This window comes from Rutilus rutilus (assembly GCF_951802725.1).
Source record: "Rutilus rutilus genome assembly, chromosome: 11".
Classification (NCBI taxonomy): Eukaryota; Metazoa; Chordata; class Actinopteri; order Cypriniformes; family Leuciscidae; genus Rutilus; species Rutilus rutilus.
In genome coordinates, this window is record NC_140216.1 from 42,183,531 (window position 1) to 42,207,786 (window position 24,256).

Below are 24,256 nucleotides of genomic sequence, written 5' to 3' on the forward strand. Positions count from 1 at the left end.
TCAAATGACTTGGTTCACATCAACCAAAACGTCAAATTAAGTCAATCGGTGTCAGTTTTGATTTCATGATGATGATTTTGTCGTTTCTGGAGCTCGACAGCTGTAGCCGGTGTGAAAGAACAGCCCAGATGCTGGAAAACATCTGTATTTATGCAGGAAAGGAGTCAGTGATGAAACAATATCATCTGAATGACTTTCTTTCTTCACTAAAGAATGTCGGTAACACTTTACAATAAGGTTCATTAGTTAACATTAGTTAATATACTAACTAACATGAACTAACCATGAGTTGTTACTGTATTTGTTAATCTTTGTTAATTTTAGTTAATACAAATACAGTCATTCATTGTTTGTTCATGTTAGTTCACAGTGCATTAACTAACGTTAACAAGATTTTATTAATGTATTAGTAAATGTTAAAATTAACATTAATAAATGCTGTATATGTGCAGTTCATTATTAGTTCATGTAAACTAATGTAGTTAACTAACGAAGTTTTCCATACAACCCAAGCGTAAAGTGAACGTACGTCTGGAGTGAAGAGGAACTTGATCCCGCTCACAGAGCCTTTAAGAGTCAGTCCTCTGATGAGGAAGATGGTCAGGACCAGGTACGGTAACGTGGATGTCACGTACACAGCCTAGAGAGATAGAAACCACACCATCAGTATCCGAACACAGAGCCTGAAACATGAAAACCTGACATTTATTAAAACCCTTCTGCCGTGCTGAAAACCCTTCACCTAATTTTGTGTTCTTTTAAATTGCTTGAAAATCTCATTATGCTATATTATCACCAAATATTGAATTAAATATTTTTATCAACTTGTTTTCTTTCTTTTCGGAGCTGATAGATCGTAGGCCTCGCTGATTTGAGAAAACTTCAAGTTCAGATCAATGAGGCCTACGATCAATCAGATCCAAAAAGAAACACAAAACCTATGATAACTGAAAGAAAACAAGCTGAGGAAAATATTTAATTAAATATTTGGTGATAATATAGCGTAATGAGAGATTTATAAGCAGTTTTTTTGTTGGCGGATCATTTTTGACCCGTAACACCACGAGTGTAACAAAGTGGAGAGAGAAAAACTTCTTTTGGGAAGTTGTTACACCCTGTATGAGCAAAGTCAGTAAGTTTTAGTCCAGTGCACTTGACATTAATCAGTATTTTTTTATCAGCTACAGTTCAAAATGACCTGAACACGAAGCACATTTCTCATTTAAAAATACTCATGTCGTTCAATAGAAAAAAATACTCATGGAATTTGTTGTTAAAATTAGTTGAAATTAATTCACTAAATTTCATGCAGTAATAAAACAATTAATTTCTGCATTTAGTGAAATATGCTTTTTTTGACTGCAATTTTTCTAAACAATAGTCGTTATTTTGGTTGTGAATGTACTTTAGTATCATGAAAATAATCTCGAAATGCAAAAAATCTCGTCCCCCCTGTGGTGAATATCAAGTTTTTAATGTTGTTCATATGTCTATGTGGTGTTTTTAATATGCTTTAAGACAAAGCATGTGTAGATTCATAAGTCAACACCATTGCTGAGTATTTTCTCCTTAAAACTGCAGTGAACCAAAGACAGTCTCAAAAACACGCTTTGAAATCGCTGGTGTTTCTGACGTCACAAACTACCTTGTAACCAATCAGATCAACGTGTGATCGTCAACCAGTGGATCTCTGAGCTGAGTGAGTGAGTGGAGGCGGGGCTCATTTGCATATTCAAAGAACCACGCATACTAAATGGAGCAAAGGTGTCGAGTTACATTCAAGATATTTTAAGCCATACAGAATTTACTGCTTATCCAAAATCAATTACTAACCCTGTGGAGCGAATGAGCAGTGTAACATGTGAAACTAGATAACCCGAGGTCAACCAGGGCATATATCTGGGTGTGGATGTTCTGGTTAAGCATTAGCTAGCGCACAGACACCAACTCTACAAAAAAAACAACTCATAAAACTGATAATCGGAGGAAACTGATACTCTGCACATGTTTTACACTATTATAAAAAGAGCACAAAGGTCAGCTGTAAAGATACCAAACGCCACTAATGGGGTCCAAAACAACACGGAAGCCCACTGATTTTCCCTGTATGGTTGAGAGTGATATGAGAGCAGTAAATGAGGTGTAAGTGTGATGGCCGAGAGCTTGCACCTTCCCGGTGGTCTCGATGCCTCTCAGACAGCAGACCCAGAGAAGAGTCCAGGCGCAGAACAAACACAAGACGATCCACCACTGCAGACCTCCAGAGTCCCCGATCACCGGCGTCGTGTTCAGAGTCTCTCTGTACCAGAAATAATCCACTGGAGAGCTGCGCTCGCACTCCGACACAAACCCTGCTCACACACACACACACACACACACCTGGATCTGTAAATCTGCCTAAGCCAAACCTTACAGTCATGCTTCAAAGTCATTTGTGACCACAGACATCGGTGAAATCTGAAAGCTGAACAAATAAGCTTTCCATTGATGTGTGGTTTGTTAGGATAGGACAATATTTGGCCGAGATGCAACGATTGAAAATCTGGAATCATTGAGAAAATCTCCTTTAAAGTTGTGCATTTATGTTCACGATTGTGTTGCATTCACTCACAAAAATAAATGTTTTATATATTTACAGTAGGAAATTTACTAAATATCTGCATGGAACATGATCTTTACTTAATATCCTCATGATTTCTGGCATACAAGAAAAATCTATCATTTTGACCCATACAATGTATTGTTGGCTTGACCAGATATACCCGTGCGACTCGAGACTGGTGACGTGATCCAGGGTCACATTTCATCAGGATTCAACAGACATTACATTACAGGCATGCACATTTACACACAATAAAAATAATTCAATTAATTATGAATTAATGTGGTGTAAATCCAGCTTTTAATGTTGTTTATGTGTCTATGTGGTGTTTTTAATATGCTTTATGTGTAAGTTCATAAGTCGACACCATTGCTGAGTATTTCCTCCTTAAAACTGCAGTGAACCAAAGACAGTCTCAAAAACACTCTTTGAAATCACTGGTGTTTCTGACGTCACAAACTACCTTGTAACCAATCAGATCAACGTGTGATCGTCAACCAGTGGATCTCTGAGCTGAGTGAGTGAGTGGAGGCGGGGCTCATTTGCATATTCATAGAACCGCGCATACTAAATGAGGCAAGGGTGTCGAGTTACATTCAAGATATTTTAAGGCATGAAGACATTTTTATCAAGGAAAAAAACCTTTTAATATGTCATTTTGGTGATCAAAGATGAGTTTTAAGGGATACAATTATTGACTACAGGGGGACTTTAAATTTAATATTTTTTTTTTTAAATAGTAAATGTAATACTAAATAAAATACATATAATAATAAAAGGAAAAGGCAAAACAATCATTTGTTTAATAATAATAATAAACAAATAAATAATAAAAAATCTTTTGAAAAGTTTATCACAATGACGTACTTAAAACAAACAAAAACGAATCTGCCGATGGGGTCCGAAACAGATGTGTGTTTCCCTCTGAAGGAAGTGTGTTTTTCTGACTCCACTGGCAGATGTGTGTTCTTGTTTTAAGAATAAAACATTTCAGAACGCAAACTTATTTTGCTTCATCAGTCAATTTATCTTTATTTAAGAATGTTAAGAAAATAAAAAGCTAAATATATATATATTATTTTTTTTGCCATGTAAAACATTTAGCTTTTTATTAGGCGGGTTTTCTGTGGTAGTTGTGTGTGCCGTCGGGTGACCAAGCCCTGTACCTGTCCGGTTCTCATTGACGGGACACTGACTCCAGGGTAAAGGGTCCTGGAACGAGTTGAAGAAGTACCACATGACCCAGGCAATGATGGTGTTGTAGTACATGCCCACCATGAAGGACACCAGCATAGAGGCGATACCTGAGGGCGGGAATCACGAGAATCACCTTTAACACCCATTCATGTGCGAGTTCACATTGACCTGCAGTGTCTTGCATTATGGTTGATTATGATTTGACTTTTCTAACTGTAGTTAGTGTGTAATGTTGCTGTTTGAGCATAAACAACATCTGCAAAGTTATGACGCTCAAAGTTCAGAGCAAAGGGAGATATTTGCTTTTAAAGAAATCGCTTTTTAAGGACTACAACAAACGGCTGGTAGAGACTAGACCACATTCCTCCCGGGTTAGTGACATCACCAACCCTAGAATTTACATAAACCCCGCCCCCTGAACACGATTTATAGATCATCAAGACAGAATATGCTAATCAGTGACTAGAAGATAACTACACATCAGCTGCATAAATTCATCAACTAACCATTCAGAAATGTCCTGTTGCTTCTACATGTTGTCACTTCTTCTCGAGTCTCTCCATCATTGACTGACTCCGGTTTAAACATAAAAGGCTAAAAGATTTTTGAAATTTTCAGTGTGTGTTAGCAGCTCTGATTACCTCACAAAGACACACACTGAAAATTTCAAAAAACTTTTAGCCTTTTATGACACACACACACAAGCTGTTGAAGCTCCGCCCTCTGTGCCGGGAGCAGCAGCTCATTTGCATTTAAAGGGACAAACACAAAAATGGTGTGTTTTTGCTCACCCTCAAAAAGTGACACCTTTAACATGCTATATAAAAATATCTGTGGGGTATTTTGAGCTAAAACTTCACACACACACTCTGGGGACATCAGAGACTTATTTTACATCTTGTGAAAGGGCATTATACCACCCCTTTAACACTCACCGACTCCAGTGAGATACGGGTTGATGGAGCTCCAGACGCCGACGCTGCCCTTCCTCAGTCTCTGTCCGATGGCAAACTCCAGATGCAGGAGCGGGATTCCCTCCAGAACCAGGAGGATCAGGAACGGGATCATAAACGCTCCTGGAAAACAGTCGGTCAGGGGTGCGTTTCCCGAAAGCATCGTTAGCCAACTATGGTCGCAAGTTCCCTCGTTACCAATAGAGTTCAATGGAGATTGCGATGAACTTGCGACCATGGTTGGCTAACGATGCTTTCGGGAAACGCACCCCTGATCATTTATTTTCAGCAGCATAAACTCCCGTTATCCATTTTATGGCACACAATTTCCTTTATGGTGATTATATTTATTTTAAATGATTGAAGTTGAAATTGCAAAAGCAACATCAAATCAAACTCTAGATTGTTTAGATCTTTTTATTGATGCTTTTCAATCAGAGTTACTAAAAGAAAGACCATACAGTATTTGTTTCAACATAAATCCAGCTGAAATTAAAAATAGATTTTTCTGTCCATGTTCTTGTGTTATGTTTTGTATTGTGTACTGTAGATAAGAATAGTGTAAACGAGTGTAAACGAGTGTAATCACTGTGTCATTCTGCAGCAGCTGTTTTGGAAACAAAGCGATGACATCAACCATCTGAATCTTTATCTGAGCGTTTGACTCTTATCAGCTCGAAGCTTCGAAAGTCCACATGATGATGAAGATAACCTGAGCTGAAGGTGAAGCTGAAAACTGCTCAGTCACTTCATGTATGATCATCATGATCATGCACTTTCATATCTCAGATTTCTGTTACTGTGTTTCATTGACGTCTCAGATGTTTCTCCTCTGGAGAACCGGACACAAACAGCTGTCCTAGAGATATAAAATCAACGTGGAGAAGCTCATGTTTGAGTTCATATGGAGATCTATAACTTCTGATTGCAGACCTAACCTGAAACCAATCTGAGTACAGTTTGAGACATAGTTGAGGTCTCTTCGCTTTCCCGCAGTTTGAGCCGCATTGGTTGTTGAGCTGTCGGAAATACCGGTTCCAATTCAGGAATCCAATACTTGTTATAAAATAAATATTTCTTGTTCTAAATCGATTCCTTTGTGAGCATTTCAATATGACTTTAAAGCATTCAAGCGAGAGACTCGTGCTGTTTTCTGTTTTCAGGCGTGTGTGTATCAGTATACTGGATCAGTGCAGCTCTTAAAGTGACAGCAGCCTAATATTCCTGCTCTATAATAACACTAATATTCCCGCTCTATAATAACACTAATATTCCCGCTCTATAATAACACTAATATTCCCGCTCTATAATAACACTAATATTCCCGCTCTATAATAACACTAATATTCCTGCTCTATAATAACACTAATATTCCCGCTCTATAATAACACTAATATTCCCGCTCTATAATAACACAAATATTCCTGCTCTATAATAACACTAATATTCCTGCCGTCTCTATAATAACACTAATATTCCCGCTCTATAATAACACTAATATTCCCGCTCTATAATAACACTAATATTCCCGCTCTATAATAACACTAATATTCCCGCTCTATAATAACACTAATATTCCCGCTCTATAATAACACTAATATTCCTGCTCTATAATAACACTAATATTCCCGCTCTATAATAACACTAATATTCCTGCTGTGTCTCTATAATAACACTAATATTCCTGCTCTATAATAACACTAATATTCCCGCTCTATAATAACACTAATATTCCCGCTCTATAATAACACTAATATTCCCGCTCTATAATAACACTAATATTCCCGCTCTATAATAACACTAATATTCCCGCTCTATAATAACACTAATATTCCTGCTCTATAATAACACTAATATTCCCGCTCTATAATAACACTAATATTCCTGCTGTGTCTCTATAATAACACTAATATTCCTGCTCTATAATAACACTAATATTCCTGCTGTGTCTCTATAATAAAACTAATTAAAAGATAAAATTCACTCGTTCTTGACTGAATAACTTTTGTAACTATATTTGTAATGTATATTTTATTTATAAAGCGCAGTTTTTTTGTTTTTTTTTTACATTTGATTAGTTTCTGTAATACCTGAAAATCTTAAAACACTGTTTATTTCAGTCACATCTTTGTTCAGTTGGCTCCTTGTGTAAGTGTTCTTTAGCCTGGTGATTTCTGTTCATGATATTCAACAATTAAATGTTGTGCAATAAGACTAAATGTGAATAATGTCTACGTTTTTTTTTTACCTATTGGAATCAAATTAGGAATCGATAAGAATCGGAATCGTTAAAATTCAAACGATCCCCAACCCTAGTCATGCTTGCCAGGTGTAAAACTCTGAGGTGTTGTAGGATGAGCGTACCGAACTTCTATTACGATTATAATGTTTGCGGTGAATTTGACCCACATATTTCATGGTTAAAGGCCGGTGCACAGACCAAAAATAAAAACGTTTTTGATGTATTTTGTTATGTCAACTACCCTACAATTGGCAGAACTTTACAATGTTGATTGACTGATACATTTATATCAGTTCATGCGTGTTCATTTCACTGGGAATCAAACCCATGATTTTGGCGTTGCGAGCGTCGTGATTCTACTGTTTGTTTTGAATTTTCTGAAAAACCTACTTCTAGACCATTGCTCTGATTTTCACCAAAATTGAACCAGATCATCTTCAGACCATGCCGATTATGTTATGGAATTCAAGTAAATTTGTCATTCTGTTCTTGAATAACGCGCGAACAAATTTGATGACGAGCATGCCATATGTAAGGCTATATCTCCGCAACGCTTTATCATATTTTTACTAAACTTGGAGTGTTTTATGACAACCATGACCCGAGCCTACCTGCACAGTTTCTGCACAGTTCCACCTAGTGGTCAGGAGATATGACAAATTTACAATTTTCTTATAACTGACCGTTTTGGCCCAAAACTGGTCTCTTTAGATTCGGTGCAGGATGCCGAGTCAAACGAGACCAAATTTCCCCATACGCCATTTTGGTTGTCGGACATTTTTAATTTTGTCATAAAATGCTATATTTTTACGAACGCATTGGCATATCGTTATGAAACTCGGTAAGTGTCATCGGCAAAAAAAACGGCACAAAATTTCCAAAAATGCAAATAAGTTTTGATTAAATTAGCCTATTGTAATGATACTTGTCTTGATAGATTCCTTGGTTCTTGCCGAGAACATGAAAACAATTTTGCCATAGTCTGTCGAACTTCCTGTCTGCCATTTTGATTTTCCTCCTCCTAGACCGCTTGTCCGATTTTCATCAAATTCAAGTCAGATCATCTTCAGACAATGATGGCAAAATGTTATGGATTTCGTGCCGATAGACGAAACGTTTTTCGTATTTAATGGCATGATGCCAGAATGACTCTGAGGCTGTACCTCTGCAATGCTTTGGCATATTGACACCAAACTTGGCCCATGTCATTGTCAGCTCACTCTGACCACACCACATCAATTTCATAACTGCGCCACCTATTGGTCGAAAGTGATAAACCATGAAATCATTACTAGTGACTGCATTTATGATTTTTTAGGCATTTAGAGTATAGTAGAGGTAGTGTATCTTGATGAAACCCTATAAAAGCCAGTTGAAGAGTAATTATTTCTCTATATTTGTAACGGTCACCAGCTGAAGTGCCCTTGAGAGCCACTCCACATCAGACTATTGTCATTCCCTCACAAACTACATTTCCCATAACTCACTGCCCGGACTCTTCATCCATTATGACCTTCACCTGTTTCTCATTACATTGTTTAGTTCACCCCATATAAGCCTGGTTTTCTCATTCATTCTCTGCAAAGTCTTGTTTAGTGTTACACTGCAATTCCTTGCATTCTCCCTGGTTTCATGTCTCATGGTTTTTGGATTTCTTGCCTGTTCCGCGGATGACTCTTTTGCCCGTGTTCTCTGCCTTGTTGTGTTTGTTTGTGTGTACTGCCTGCCTGTGTTTGACCCTGCCTGTACTTTGGATTACATCTTTGGATTACCCTGTTCAATAAGTACTAAATTTGGTTCCTCAACCTTTGTGTCTCAGAGCAGTTCGTGACAATATTAAACTAGCAAACAGACACATGGAGACGTTCAGCATTTCTGAATGGAAACTTCCATTCAGTTTTAATAGCGAAATCAATCTGGTGTTCATTAGCAGTGGAAGCATCTGTCGCTCTCCTGAAGTTGAATTAATGTTTAACTATAATCGTTTTAAGTGGCTGCTTTCAGCCCATTACGAGCCTTTGGGTTTTATGAGGCGTGTTTATAGTGGTCTTCCTGTGGATCCATCATATGCGTATGAAAACACACAGAATTACATCACTTCCATCTTTAAAAAGCTAACAAACATTGGAGTGTTTATGGGTTGTACTATTTACTATTCCCAGAAACACTTTTAGACGAATTGCTTTTAATACATTGATATATTTACAAAATTTACAAGCCAATTTCTTTCTCTAAATCAAATATTTTCATGCACCGCTCCTTAAAAACTATCATAAAAATGTCTTAATGTCATTATATTACATGCAAAACATCAAATCAAGTGGCTTTGATGGTAAATGAAGCACAAAAACAACTGTTGTTGGGTTTGAAATGCTAAAAGATGTCGTGTTGAACATGAAGTCTGTCAGTTTTTGCAGTTAGTTAGTTAGTGGATGATGTTGCTAGTTAATTTAATTATGAAATTGAGCAGAACTGACTTCATACATGCACTAAAAATCACTGATTCAAACAAACTGAGACTTCAGACATTAGTGCACTCAATTTTTTTAAGATTTATGTATTTGAATTGCATATAAAACTTTCGACTTACACAGTTTTAACACAAACAAATTTGTCAGATTTGTGTTTTAAATACACAATAACCAGGTTCATATATTTATCATCAATACATTTAATTTGTTTCAATCTCATGCATTTTAACTGAATATTGCTTGTTTCATTTCAACCATATTCATACTTTTCAACTGAATACATATGAACACATTTATGCTGATTCTAAGCAATTTGAATAAATGCACTTTTGAAAATGTGATCTTTTGAATACGATCAAATATCAAATAGATGCAAATAGTTAATAAACTATACCGTGATTTTTCTGAGCTCGACTGACAAGCATGCATCATATTAAGTTTGTTAGTTTATGTTAAAACTGTGTGATACAAATGCATGGAAGATTTAAATTAGTGCTGGGCAACGATACATCACATCCAAAATAAAAGTTTGTGTGTACTGTGTGTAATTATTTTGTATATATATGTATAAGTCTCTGTGCATGTCTAACTCTCTCATGTGTAAGTTTTCTATGTTTCCAAGTAAGAAGAATGATAAATGTGTGTGTGTGTGTGTGTGTGTGTGTGTGTGTGTGTGTGTGTGTGTGTGTGTGTGTGTGTGTGTGTGTGTGTGTGTGTGTGTGTGTGTGTGTGTGTGTGTGTGTGTGTGTGTGTGTGTGTGTGTGTCACCTCCTCCGTGGCTCTGGCACAGATACGGGAACCTCCAGACGTTTCCCAGTCCCACACAGAAGCCCACACAGGTCAGCATGTACTGGGTTTTGTTGTCCCACTGCGGGCGTTCTCCAGCCTCCTCCAGCTCCAGCTTCTCCAGCTCGGCGTGAGAGGGGATCCGCTCATCCAGACCCGGGTTCGGGAGCTTCAGCTTCAGCTTCATCCTCACACTGCAGGGTGATCGAGTAATGGACCGGAGCTCAGGGAAGTGGTGAGATAAGTGTGTGTTCTCTCTCAGAGATGAAGAGATGCAGTGATGATGACAGGAGATGCCAATAAATACTGGCAGTGACTTTCACATGGTGACCTTTAGCACTGACATCCCTCACACACACACACACACACACACACACACACATCACGCTCACGCATATGCCGTTTTGACAGGTTAGACTCGAGGTGTGGGATCAAGGTTTGTCTGGTTGGAAAGGGCAGGTAATCATATCTGTGCATTCTTGCATTTTGAAAATATTTCTTGGTTATAAAAAATAAAAAATATATTTTATTCAGCAAGGACACGTTAACATTTTTAAAAGTGACATTTATAGTGTTACAAAAGTTTCTATTTCAGATTCTTTGGGTGGGTGTTGTTTGGAACAGCATGTGTCTGAAATAGAATCTTTTGTAACACTATAAATGTCACTTTTAAAAATGTTAACGTGTCCTTGCTGAATAAAAGATATTTTTTATAACCAAGAAATATTTTCAAAGAAAGTATTCAACAAAGAATCCAGATTTTTTTCAGTTTCCTCACAAATATGACACTGTTTTCAACACTGCTAATGATCATAAATGTTTGTTGAGCATCAAATCCTCATATTAGAGTGATTTCTGGAGGATCATGTGACACTGAAGACTGGAGTAATGATGCTGAACATTCAGCTTTGATCACAGGAATAAATTACACTTTACTGTATATTCACATAGAAAACAGATGATTTACATTGGAATAATATTTCACTGTTTTTACTGTATTTCTGATCTAATAAATGTAGTGTTGGTGAGCAGAAGAGGCTCCAAACTTAAAAAAAGTAGTGTATGTAGGCTTTTGTAATATTCCATGATTTCTTTTTCATGTTCTTTGAATTTGCTGGATTAAATTTATGCAAATTTCGTTTAAAATTTTTCATTTTCTAGTTTGTTTTTCCTTGTTGCTTTTACCATATATACAAATATAAAATACATCTTACAATTATTATTTTACTAATACTAAAAAAAATTTTTGCGCAGTTAAATAGGCATGAAACTAAACTCACAATGAATAAATAAAATGAATAACAATAAATTATCTGTATGCAAAATATATATATTTTATCATTATTTTGAATTTGGGGTTAAAAACATTTATTCATATTCATAAAATTTGACCTTTTAAGATTATATTTTCGCCTTAGTCGCTTATTTATCAGTTATTTATCAGTTAGTATATTATTTTATTAGTGATTGAGATCCAGCTGAATGACTCAGCTATATAATAACTTGTGGTTTATTCCTCTGATATTATGAACAAATGAAGAGAAACTGACGGGTTTACCAAGGGTGGGTTTCCAGGTCAAGAGTGTATCTCTTACAGATACAGTATACACCATATATAGCATCATAAATCCATACACATCCCATCCTGAAGTCCACAGAGGTTTATAGTAAACGAGTGTGTGTTATGCGGGAATCATTGATGGCGTTTGAACAGCTCAGCTTCGTATCGAGACGTTTTCAAGACACTTATTGACTTGCGAGATGCTGATTTCATGTTTCAGTGCTTCATCCAGTCAATCATTTGTGATTAACACTATATTAAAAGTGTTGTAATCACTTTAGTGAGTAAGGGAACGTGTCGTGTTTAAATCATGGAGTCAGTGAGGCAGAACACAAGCGCTGGGTTGTTATATAACTCACTGAACAGGGTTATTTTATGATGATCAGCAGATGATTGTGCATTATCATGTTTGACAGCTATAAATGGATTTGAAATAATTGTATTGTGCGAGCAGAAAGAGAGTAAAGAGAGAGTTAATGACGGTGGAAATCATTAATGATCATTTACACAGGTTAGACTCATGATCAGGGAACATTCTCAGATCGTTCTGTCACTAAAGTTCTTCCTGTTGAAAGTTATACACTTCTTATGTTTCTTGTTTTTGTTTTTTGGCATCAGTTTTTATTTTTTGACCGTATTAATTTAGTTTCAAGTACAGTTTCTGAATGTTATTTACATAAAAACACATAGGGCAAGAGTGGGGTAAGCTGAGCCACCCCCTTTATCTTGGCAATTAAACACTTTTATTGTCATGTGACCATATATTTTGTAAGCGCCCATCATTTCTGCCAGACACACCCATTTACTTTAAAAAATATTTTTGACTTGACAAAGTACATTTTTTGCATAACAGATTTAATGGCTGTTACATCAAAGCAAATCTGTCCAGGTCTACAAATATTTATGATCCATATTGGTGATATAGCAGTGTATAACACCATGCAAATCATTTTAGTCTGAATTGGTAAGCTAGCTTTTGTCCAAAATGGCAACTGTGGGGCGAAGTGAGCCAAATGCTGCGGGGTAAATTGAGCCAGCGTTTTTTTACTCATCAAACTCTGTTTAGTCTGTTTTTTAGGAAGGTCACTTTGCTGTTAAAAATATTGTTTCAGAAATGCAAACAATTAAATATATTGAAATTTCAACTTCATTTGGTTGGCTTTATGTTGACAGCTTTAAGAAAATAAATACGACTTGTAAAAGGAGATTTGATCATTAATTTAGTTTTTAAAAGAGGTAAATTATCTTTACAATTTCACCTGGGTTTGATTCAGATTCAGTTAGAGCCAGATGGTGCAACTCGGATCAACTTACCCCTAATCTGGGGTAAACTGAGCCATGGGAACACTTTTTTTTATAAGAAACCATATTTTTAGAAACCTTTGTCATAGATGTATTCAGCAAAATAAAATATTTTCAGAAAAATTGATCAAAATAAGGATTTTGTCTCAAAAACAAGAACACACTTCTACCAGTAGGATCAGAAAAATACACTTTTATTTTTTTCCGAGCCCACTAACAGATAGCTCGTTTAAGCTTAAACTCTCATTTGATGATATATATACAGTATGTAAGGGATAATGTAGAGCGAGGCGGTTGTTATAGCGAATACAACCGTGACAGGCTGATTCAAGACCCCTCCGCTCCGCCCCGCTCGCCTCCGCATCACGTCGGGGTCTTGAATCAGCCTGAAGGGGTTGTATTCGCTAACAACCTCCTCACTCTACATTATCCCTCTTATTACATGGCTACCTACCAAATAAATCAATAATTTGACACAAAATATTGATTTAAAAAGGAGTTTACGGGACTTCCAGTATGGCGGCAAGCTGAGTGAACGCGCGTTAACCTGCTCTCCTACCCTGTTGGCTAATTCCTTCTTAAATATTGGACTTGAGCGGGTACAATACCTCCATTTCGATAGATAAGCTTAGGGTAATGCCGTTGTCACAGAAGAAAGTCGGTCAGTGGCGAAATAAAACTCTTCAAGCTAAATTGTCGGACTTTACGAGGGCTAACGCTAGCAAGAAACCCTCGGCTAACTTCGAAGCCATGGACTCCGACGAGGCTAATGCTAGCTCGACTCCTGAGGATAAATCGTCGGACAGAAGCAGTGATACGGCGGAGGGAGAGTCCGGCCACATGGCAGCTACTGACTGTTTCCACCAGGTTTGATGGCATATTGTCCGCTATTGAAAGTGTCAGGAAAGACATCACTGACTGTGCAGAGCGCGTCACGGAGGCAGAAACAAGGATTTCGACAACTGAAGATAACGTCGCCTCGCTCCAAACAAAAGTACGAGTCCTAGAAAACAAAAACAAGGACATGGAGGAAAAACTACTGGACCTGGAGACGAGATCAAGGCGCTCCAATTTGAGGCTGGCCAATTTGCCTGAGGGAGCGGAGGCTGACGACGCGTGTGCCTTTTTGGAGAACTGGCTACCGGACGCACTGGAACTGCCGCTGGGGCGCACAAAACTAACGGTGGAGAGGGCTCATAGAATCGGGCCAGGAGCACACAACCACCCCTCACCCTGAACGCTGATAATGAAGTTTCTGAACTTCAGGGATAAAGAACTGGTGACGAGAGCAGCCAAGACAAAAAGAGAAGTACGTTACAAGAACCAGACAGTGAGATTTTACCAAGACGTGGCGGCAGGTGTTCACAAGAAGCAAAAGCAGTTTGACGAGGCGAGACGGCAGCTCTGTTTAATGGGTCTCCGATACGGCATCATCCCTCCTGCCCGACTGCTAGCGACTTATAAAGAACGGCCTCACATCTTTAACAACCGTGTCGAGGCGGAGGACTTCATCAAACGGATCAGGTCTGAAGAGGGACCGGACTAAATTATTAGAAAACGACTTGGAGTGTCGCGGTTTACAAAGTGGAAGGTATCAGAAGATGAGAAAATAAAAGGCGCAAGATTGAGCCGAGCTAGCACAAACGACAAGGTCAAATATACACCTTTGTTTAGTATGTTCAAGGCTTTTTCTCAGAGCTTATAGTAACTGTTAAAGCTATGTTACTCTCCTTTCTCCACTCACTCTAAGTCTAAGGTACTCTTTAGGTATTTCCCTTTTTATTTTATTTTTTCTCCTTCTCTTTATAAACAATAGTTAAGAGGCAAAATGTATCTTTGCCAATTGTCACTTCGTTAATTTTAAAGTAATTGGGATTATACTACCGCACTTCTTCATTTGTGTTCGGATTCTCTTAGAACAATATAGTGCCTTCAGAGAGTGAGATTTGATTTAGTTCATGGTAAAAGGAGGTTTATGAAAGAAAATCTGTAATGTTCAATTATGGTAGCATGGGAGTGTAAGGTTAGTGTTATTAGTTGTTTATCTTTTGTTTGCTCAGTGATACTGTCTTAATCTCAGGTTAACAGCTAACAGCTATCTGGAAGTTTTAAGATTACAAGGGGAAGAATTCAGGCTAAGTGTCCTGAATATGGGTGTTGGTTTGGGTATAGTGTTCATCAATAATATTATTTATTTTAGTCTTTTGTTTGTTTCATTTTTTACTTTTTACAAGCACCTTAAATGTTTGGGGAGTACAACTATACAAACTATGCAAAATGTCTAGTGAGATAAAAATTAAAATTACATCATGGAACTGCAGGGGGTTACGAAAACTTAAGAAAACCAAGCAAGTCATGACCAGGATAAAGTCAATGCAGTCTAATATTGTGTTTCTTCAAGAAGCACACCTGATGTACAGTGAAGATCTGAAAATTAGGAGGAGGTGGAGAGGCAAGGTCTTTTCTGCATCGTTTAACTCTCAGGCTAGAGGTGTCACTATTTTGGTGCATGAGTCAATACCACTCCAGGTGAATAAGGTTATCAAAGACAAATTTGGACGATACCTTATCATTCAAGGAAATTTACTAAAAGAGCAAATTATCTTGGCGAACATCTATGCACCAAATACAGATGATCCCCAACTTTTTTCAAAACTTATTTCTTATTTTGTCCACTCTTCCTGGTAAATGTGTGGTGGCGGGCGATTTTAACTGTGCATTAGATCCGGCGAAGGATAAGAGCTCTGGAGCTGTAGAGTCTCACATTGGTAGTAGGGCAACTATACATCACTTCATGAAAGAATTTAACCTAATAGATATCTGGAGGGAAGAAAATCCTGCCGATTTAAAGTTTTTGTGTTATTCCGGTATACACAAGTCCTATTCAAGAATTGACTTCTTTTATCTGCAGAGCTATATCTGCAGAGCTAAGGCACAAAGTCAAGGAATGTACTTATGATGCTATCCTAATTTCAGATCATGCTCCCAACTTATTGGTATATCAGGACTCAAAGCTAGTGAAAGACGCTAAGATTTGGCGTTGCAAACAAAAGTGGCTGACTGACCCCGGTTTTGTCTCTTTTCTGGATGAACAAATCAGGTTCTATTTTGAAACTAATACAACAGAAACTTCAGCAGGCATGAGATGGGAGGCCTTCAAGGTCAAATAATCAGCATCACAAGCTCTAAAGCTAGTATGACTTTTGAAAAGGCAAAAAATTTAGAGACGAAAATAACGGAAATGGAAAATGAGTATTATCGAACAAGGTCAACAGAATCTCGTCAAAATCTATTGCTGCTTAGAGCACAATACAACGAATTATCTGCATCAAAAGCGGTGGCCAGTCTGTTGCGACTTAAGCAGTCCTTCTATGATCAGGGTGAAAAACCTGGGAAAGTTCTTGCATGGCGTCTCAAGCAGCTACAGAGCGAAAAAGTTATAACCTCACTGCAGAGCGATCAAGGAGAAACCATTGTAGATCCAACAGAAATTAATGAATAGTTTACTTTATAGTTCCGAAGTGATTAATGTCAATTCGGAACTAAAAGTGTTCTTAGATAGTATAAATATACCCAAGATACCAGAAATTCTTAGGACGAATTTGGAGAAAGATATCACAGTAGAGGGACTATCTGCAGAGATTGATAGTATTAAAGCAGGGAAAACTCCCGGACCTGATGGTCTCCCAATTGAAATCTATAAAAAATGTACAAATAAATTGTTGACTCCAATTTTAGAAATGTTTACAGAGTCCTTCTGTAGTTACATCGTGTACTAAGACCGACGGAAAATGAAAAGTTGCGAACATTTTCTAGGCTGATATGGCTAGGAACTCTCATTCCTGCGTAATAATAAAGAACCATGGGTGCAGCAGGCGTAATGATATGACGCAGCGCCTGAAAATAGGTCTAATAGGTTAGACAAACTTAGTCCCGGTCACATCGGAAGTTACTGAGCTGGGGACTATTTTCAGGCGCTGCGTCATATCATTACGCCTGCTGGACTCATGGTACGGCAGCAAAGTTTCTTGATTATTACGCAGGAATGAGAGTCGCAACTTTACATTTTCCGTCGGCCTTAGTACACGATGTAACTACAGAAGAGTCAAGGTTTAAATAGGAAAAATATCGAAACTCTTTGGTTATTTTTTTTGAGAGAGATGCTAATGGTCTTGTCCGATTCAATGATCTATGCTAAGCTATGCTAAAAGTGGTACCGTCAGACCCGGAGATCGGCTGAATGGATTCGAAAACGGTAAAACTCAACTGTTTAACTCTGGGGGAGTTGTAAAATGAGCCTATTTCCAAAAAAAAGTGGAGTATCCCTTTAAATGCCCAAATCCACTATGGTACTACTGGGCGGCGCAACTGAGAACAATGATGTTCTACTACTCTGAGGAGAATGTGCCACTGTGGAGAGAAATGGAAGGTGATACATTGAAGCTGCCTTTGCCCATTTACCTGTACTCAGCTAAGTTTAAGAAACTCAAAAATAACACCAAGAATCCTATGGCTAAAAATATGATTAGCATGTGGCAACAGGTTAAGAAATATCTCCAAGTAGCTGACTCGCTCTCAGTATTTAGTCCGATATGGGGAAATGATCTCTTGCCCCAAGGAGGAGGTGAGGGGGGGGTTTAAAATTTGGGCTGAACAGGGGTTACAAAAAATAGGAGATCTTTATAGTCCTCCTAACGATACACATCTGATGCCTTTTGATGAAATTGTTGTCAAGCACGACATAGCTCGCAGCCAGCTCTTTAGATATTTGCAACTGAGAGATTTTATCAGAACTCAACAAAATCAGTCCCTGTCCATTCCTAGCCTATCAAAGCTCGAAGAAATGATGGTGAGAGACTGCCAGGGAGGGGGCGTGATTTCCAAAATATATAATGAACTGGTTGGTGAATCTTCAGAAACGTCAGTACATAGACTTGAGTCCTGGAGAGAGGACCTACAGGAGAATATCTCCACTGAGGAGTGGGAGAGGGCATGTACCAAGGCACAAATACAAACAGTGAACTCACGTTTGAAACTTCTGCAGTACAACTGGTTAATGCGTTCGTATAAGACCCCAGTTAATTCAATAATGACTTACCGGATGTTTGCATAAAATGTGACAAGGAAAAGGGCACGGTCTTCCATTGTCTGTGGCAGTGTTCTCAAATACAGGAATTCCTGGGGAGAAGTGAAACAGTGTATTGAGGAAATATTTGAGATAAAATTACATTTAGAAGCAAAAATGTTTCTATTGGGTATCTACCCAGCTAACTGTAACATAAGAAAGAAGCATGGATTATTTTTAGATATAGGTCTGTTGTTGGCCAAAAGAGTCATTGCAATTGCTTGGAAAGAGGTGGATAGACCAAGGATAGGTAGATGGCTTTCAGAATTAACAGCAACTCTGCCCTTAGAAAAGATCACGTACGCAATCAGGGGAAAGCAACCAATTTTTGATAACATCTGGGGCCCCTTTAGTAATTTCCTTGCTAATAAAGACTTGTCTCGTTTGGTGGAGATACCTGGGGACGACCCATAAGTATAGCTTCCTGCAGTTCACTTGGGAAAAATGTTTACTGTCTGATTTTGAATGACCACTATCTAATTGACGTGTAGTGCACACTGGTGAGAGCTGTGCATGGTAGGTTTTGTACTTATTCCCTCCATTTGTATTTACTTATGTAGCATTTGTTTTGATTATTTTATTGTGTATTTCCGTTTCCTTTGTCTTTAGTTATTTATATTTATTTAATTATTTGTGTTGTGATGTCATGTCTCGGTCAGGTTTGATGGACAGGGTTCTGCGGGGTTTGGGGCAAGAGTTTTGAGTCCCAATGGTTATATGTAAATGTCACTATGTTTGGAAATAAATAAAGATATTGTTAAAAAAAAAAGAAAAAAAAAAAACCTTTAAATGTGAAAATAAAACCGCCAGTAGGTGGCAGCAAGTAAAAAGAAAAAGAAAAAAAAAAGAAAGGAGTTTATTGATTTAAAGGAGAACTTGGTAACTTTTTTAACTTAATAAAACTGTCTAGAAATCATTTGGATGGTTAAACAACCTGTTTTGGTGATATTGGTGACTTTCCACGCTCCCCCCAGCGTTCCCAGGCGGAAAACCAACCTTGCAACTTGGGGACTACCGTCCCGGCAAGATAGAAATTGGAAGTCTCGTGAGAAGCGAGAACGAGAACGAGCGCGAAACACGAATTGCTTTACGGCAATTCGACATAAACACACACGCATGTATGATGTATTACCAGATTACCCACCTCTTTGCTCTGATCAAAACAAACGCACATGAGCAGCGGTAGAGAGGGGGAGGAGGCCGCCGCAAGTGAGTTTTTTATGACCGTGTTGTGAAATATACGCCCCCCCACAGCTGTAGGAGGAGCTCGTGGGGAAAACATGCGACAACAAAAGGGAAAATCAGCGAAGAAGTTACTAGAGTTCGCTAGAGTTGCCGAGTTCTGCTTTAAAACCGATTGTATTGCTTCCGCTAAAGAAAATAGTCCGTTCCGTCTCTATGGTTAGAATCCTGCGTCCATAGCAACGCTCTGTTTTTCATAGCAACGGTGTGTTATACCAAGAAATAACACACCGCATTCTACATTAGGATTCAACCAAGCCATGTAATAAATATATATATATATATATTTTTTTTTTTTTTTTCAGAAAACGAGACTTAATTCTCCAGTAACTGTAACAGTAACTGTGATTCCAGAACGTTTAGATGGTTGCACTGTGAATCTAGACAGATGTTTAGCAGTGAAGACTGTAATCTGAGGACTGTAGACGTCACTCCTGAACCCATGTTTACCACATCACTGTTTCCCTGCTGTTCATTAATGATAATGAGTGACTACAGCACTGATAAGACCCGTTTCTGTGACCCGACGGGACGAACCCAGATCTGTGGAGGTCATTTTCATACACGCTACTTTAAACTGATCAAAAGTGACAGTAAAGACATTTCTAATGTTACAGAAGATTCTATTTCAAATAAATGCTGTTGGTTTGAACTTTCTATTGATAAAATAATCCTGAAAAATACAATGTAGGCTATTAGTTTCCACACGGTTTTCAACACTGATAAAAAATCATAAATGTTTCTTGTGTCAGGGTTCAGTCACTTCATGTGCTTTCATGTTGTCCTGTTTTGTCTTGTGCTGTGTAGCACACACTTGTACTTGTGTTTATCACTAGCTGTGTGCTTTCATGTTGTCATGTTTTGTGTGAACACGTGGCTTATGAGTGTTGTAGTTTTGTGTGAGCATACGGCTGGTGATTGTGTGTGTTGGCCATGTGCTTGTGTGTTTGTCAGGTTTAGTGAGAGCACATGGCTGGTGATTGTGTGTGTTGGCCATGTGCTTGTGTGTTTGTCAGGTTTAGTGAGAGCACATGGCTGGTCATGTGCTCTCCTGTAGATTGTCTAGCCCCGCCCATCTTGTTCCCTGATTATTGATTGATTTACCTCACCTGTCCTCCCTCGTTACCTGCCTTGTTTGCTCCCTATTTATTCTCCTTGTGTGTTCAGTGCTGTGCTGGGTTGTTGTTGATTGGACCAGAAGAACAGGGCCGCCTGCTATACAGTGGTGACTGAAGAATAAGGAATAACATCAGGTTTTACAGCTCAATCAGTTCCAAAGAAAGAAATACAAAACCTGTGTGAGTGTGTGTGACAGATTAAAGTTGACTCAGTAATACCAGCTTTATCACTAATGCTTTGTTTAGGATGTACACGGTATCTGTTTCTGAGAATAAACCCTCACCTGTGTGACGTCAGCAGCTTTATGATCACAGCATGTGAGGCGCTTTCATAAATCACTGCACTGTTGAACATTCACAGGCTTCCACTGAGTCAGGACTGATGATCAGGGTCAGTCACGTGACTCTCTGCTGCCCCCTGCTGTCTGTGTGTCAACTCACACTCTCAGATCCACCACCACACATCATTCATCCATCATTAACTAAAGAAAGTTTAGGGTTTAGTTATTCTTTAAAGCTCTTCAGTGAGATTGTGCTGTTGATTAATGACTTAGTTCAGGGATTCACAAACCTTGTCAACTGAGTCCCTTAGAGATATTAAGGTAATATTTTAATAATTTAACAACACATTCACATGTTCACACACTGCAACTTTTTTTATTTATTTTTTTATTTACATATACTGAGTATTTTGCCTGTTTTTTCATTAAAAATATAAAAACAATTCTTAAATCAAGATACATTAATTTACTTGAGAAATAAAATAAAGAGAAGACTTTACAGAGTGCTGGACTCTCGCATTGACAATACAAGATCTGGACCAAAAATTGATGGAAATATCATCACAAAATTTATTTGCAGTTAATATATGAGTTAATACTATATGAGGCAATTATTTCACAACCGTTATTATACCTTTATTATATACACCTCATAGCTGGCTGCAGTCATGCTTAAAACAAGAACAGATACCTGCCAGTCGGGTCAGAAACTTAATTTAAAGAGTAAACAAGATTATTGTTCTGACCCGACTGGCTGCATTTGTCCTTGTTTTAAAGGGAGACTTCACCCATTTGCATTAAGCTTTGTATTGTTAGAAACCCAGTCATATATTATAATAAATGTGGATTTTTCATCCATTTTTCCCTGAGATGGGAGAAATAAGGATTTAAGTGTTTTACTTCCTGCTTATTATGACGTAAAAATCATCATTTTGCGTCATAATAAGCAGGAAGTCACATTTCATTGAAAAGTGTAGAGACTACAGACACTCGTTCCTCATCTTTCCCAGGGGGCGGGACCCGCTCACGCTACAGGCCTATTACAGATCAGTGGGTGGGACTTGACTTTCTGAAACTAAAAGCAATATCCTCCATCTTGTTTGGAAGCTAAGCTAACAGGCGCTGTGGAGACAGATGTAAAGTTATGACAATAGCGGAGGAGAGTACTCAATATGATATAGAAGAAGAGGATTTCGGAAGTCTGATGCTTGAATCAGGTGTTTGTGGCTACCTTTACAAGCCGCATTATAGCGAAGAGCAGCCGAGGCAGAAGACCTGCCTGCCGCGGACGAGGAGCCCGGACTGGCTCGGGTTAGGGCGGACTGGTGGCGCCGGTGATCTCACTATGCAACTACGAACCGCTACGAACACAGAGATAGAGTCCGACTGTGGCAAAGAATTTCAACAATGACAACTTCTCCTGGATGAAATCTCTGAATCAGACGAGGACACGGACGTTTGTGTTGTGAATCAGACGAGGACACGGACGTTTGTGTTGTGAATCAGACGAGGACACGGACGTTTGTGTTGTGAATCAGACGAGGACACGGACGTTTGTGTTGTGAATCAGACGAGGACACGGACGTTTGTGTTGTGAACTATCCTAGTTTCGCACCGCATCTGACTGAACATCCAGGTAACGTTACAATGCAATAATTCACCACTTCGAAAGAAATACAAATGAAGAGTAATTCACTAATGAGTTCGCCAACTAACTAGACATTTTGTGTGAAATTAATTTCAAGCTCTGGTAGCCTTGTAGACGGAAGAGTTATTTCTCTTAGGCAGATATGCGCTTTCTGGATTAGTGGGAGTGGCTTGCGCAGCTGTGCAATGTGGTGCATTGTGGGAGTTGGTGTCTTTCATACAAATGCGTCCTGAAGTTACTTTCTTTCTTTCCTCGGCCAAGAAGGCACCACATTCAAAATTAATTTTACATTTCGACTACATATATGACCCACTTTCAATAAAGATCAATGTTCCCATGGGTGAAATGCTCCTTTAAAGCTGCATTCAGTAGCTTCGGGATTTCTTCGCTGTATTCTCGCTTTTTGCTCGCAGGTTTCTCTCTAGAGCTCCCCCCACAGCTTCGGAATAGATATTTGACAACACTGTTGTAAAAACTCGTTGGCTACTCCCAGACACCAGAGGCTAGCAGATCAACGACATCAAAGCAGATGGGATATTCTTTAAAACGTCTTCTTCATTCGGGTTCGGACAGCGTGAGGGAGCGCAATAATGACGGCATTTTAGCAGATTTCTTTTGGCCGTAAAGCAATTGTTTACATCGCGAGACCTGATATCACGCGAGACTTCCTGACGCGACGGCCAGCGGCCAGCCACCCCAAAGTTGCAAGTGCGTATTTTCGGCTCACGGGCACCAGGGGGGTGCGAAACGACCACCATTCAACCCGAAATAAGTAATATAACCATTCCAATGACTCCGAAGCTGTTCAGTTAAGGTAAAAAAAGTTACTTAGTTCACCTTTAAGCATAAAATCACCTAATTTTGATTTTTTTTTTTCAGAAAACAACACTCTTGTGTATCTTGATTTAAAGTCCCCCTGTGGTGAAAATCCAGTTTTTAATGTAGTTTATGTGTCTATGTGGTGTTTTTAATATGCTTTAAGACAAAGCATGTGTAAGTTCATAAGTCGACACCATTGCTGAGTATTTCCTCCTTAAAACTGCAGTGAACCAAAGACAGTCTCAAACACACGCTTTGAAATCGCTGGTGTTTCTGACGTCACAAACTACCTTGTAACCAATCAGATCAATGTGTGATCGTCAACCAGTGGATCTCTGAGCTGAGTGAGTGAGTGGAGGCGGGGCTCATTTGCATATTCATAGAACCACGCATACTAAATGAGGCAAGGGTGTCGAGTTACATTCAAGATATTTTAAGGCATGAAGATTTCTTTCTTTTTTTTTAATATGTCATTTTTGGCGATCAAAGATGAGTTTTAAGGGATACAATTATTGACTACAGGGGGATTTAAGAATGTTTTAGATAAGTGTACACTGGAAAACAAGTAAAAAATACAGAAGAATAACATCAGTTTTTACAGTGCACGATCAATCAGTTCCAAGTAAAAAAAAAAGAAATACAAAACCTGTGCAAAGTGACTCGTGACAAAAAATATTGATTCCAATATTTGGTGATAATATAGCATGATGAGAAATTATCGCGAGCAATTTAAAAGGCTTGGTATTTTTTGACCAGGAAAAGAATATCAATTTTGTTTGGCATGTGTGAGCAAAGTCAGTAGATTTTAGTCACGGTAAGAAAAGAAATAAGAAAAAAAAAGAAAAAATCTACCACAAGTCCCATTAACCATTTGAACAGAGCTGTTACATTCCGTGTACAGGGTTGTAA

At 38.4% G+C, this 24,256-nt stretch overlaps 1 protein-coding gene across 1 annotated transcript in view; it reads right to left on the minus strand.

Annotated features, from left to right (window-relative positions):
• Positions 1–10,447, minus strand: part of LOC311300178 (uncharacterized protein) — a 37,335-nt gene extending 26,888 nt beyond the window's left edge. Inside the window, exons 1-5 of the mRNA XM_084424311.1 lie at positions 10,234–10,447; positions 4,735–4,875; positions 3,769–3,906; positions 2,170–2,351; positions 530–640 (exon numbers count right to left, since the gene is read on the minus strand). Of these exons, the coding sequence (XP_084280437.1) occupies positions 530–640; positions 2,170–2,351; positions 3,769–3,906; positions 4,735–4,875; positions 10,234–10,438 (777 nt within the window). The 5' untranslated portion in view covers positions 10,439–10,447. The remainder of the gene's footprint in view (positions 1–529; positions 641–2,169; positions 2,352–3,768; positions 3,907–4,734; positions 4,876–10,233) is intronic.
• Between the last annotated feature and the right edge of the window lie 13,809 nt (positions 10,448–24,256).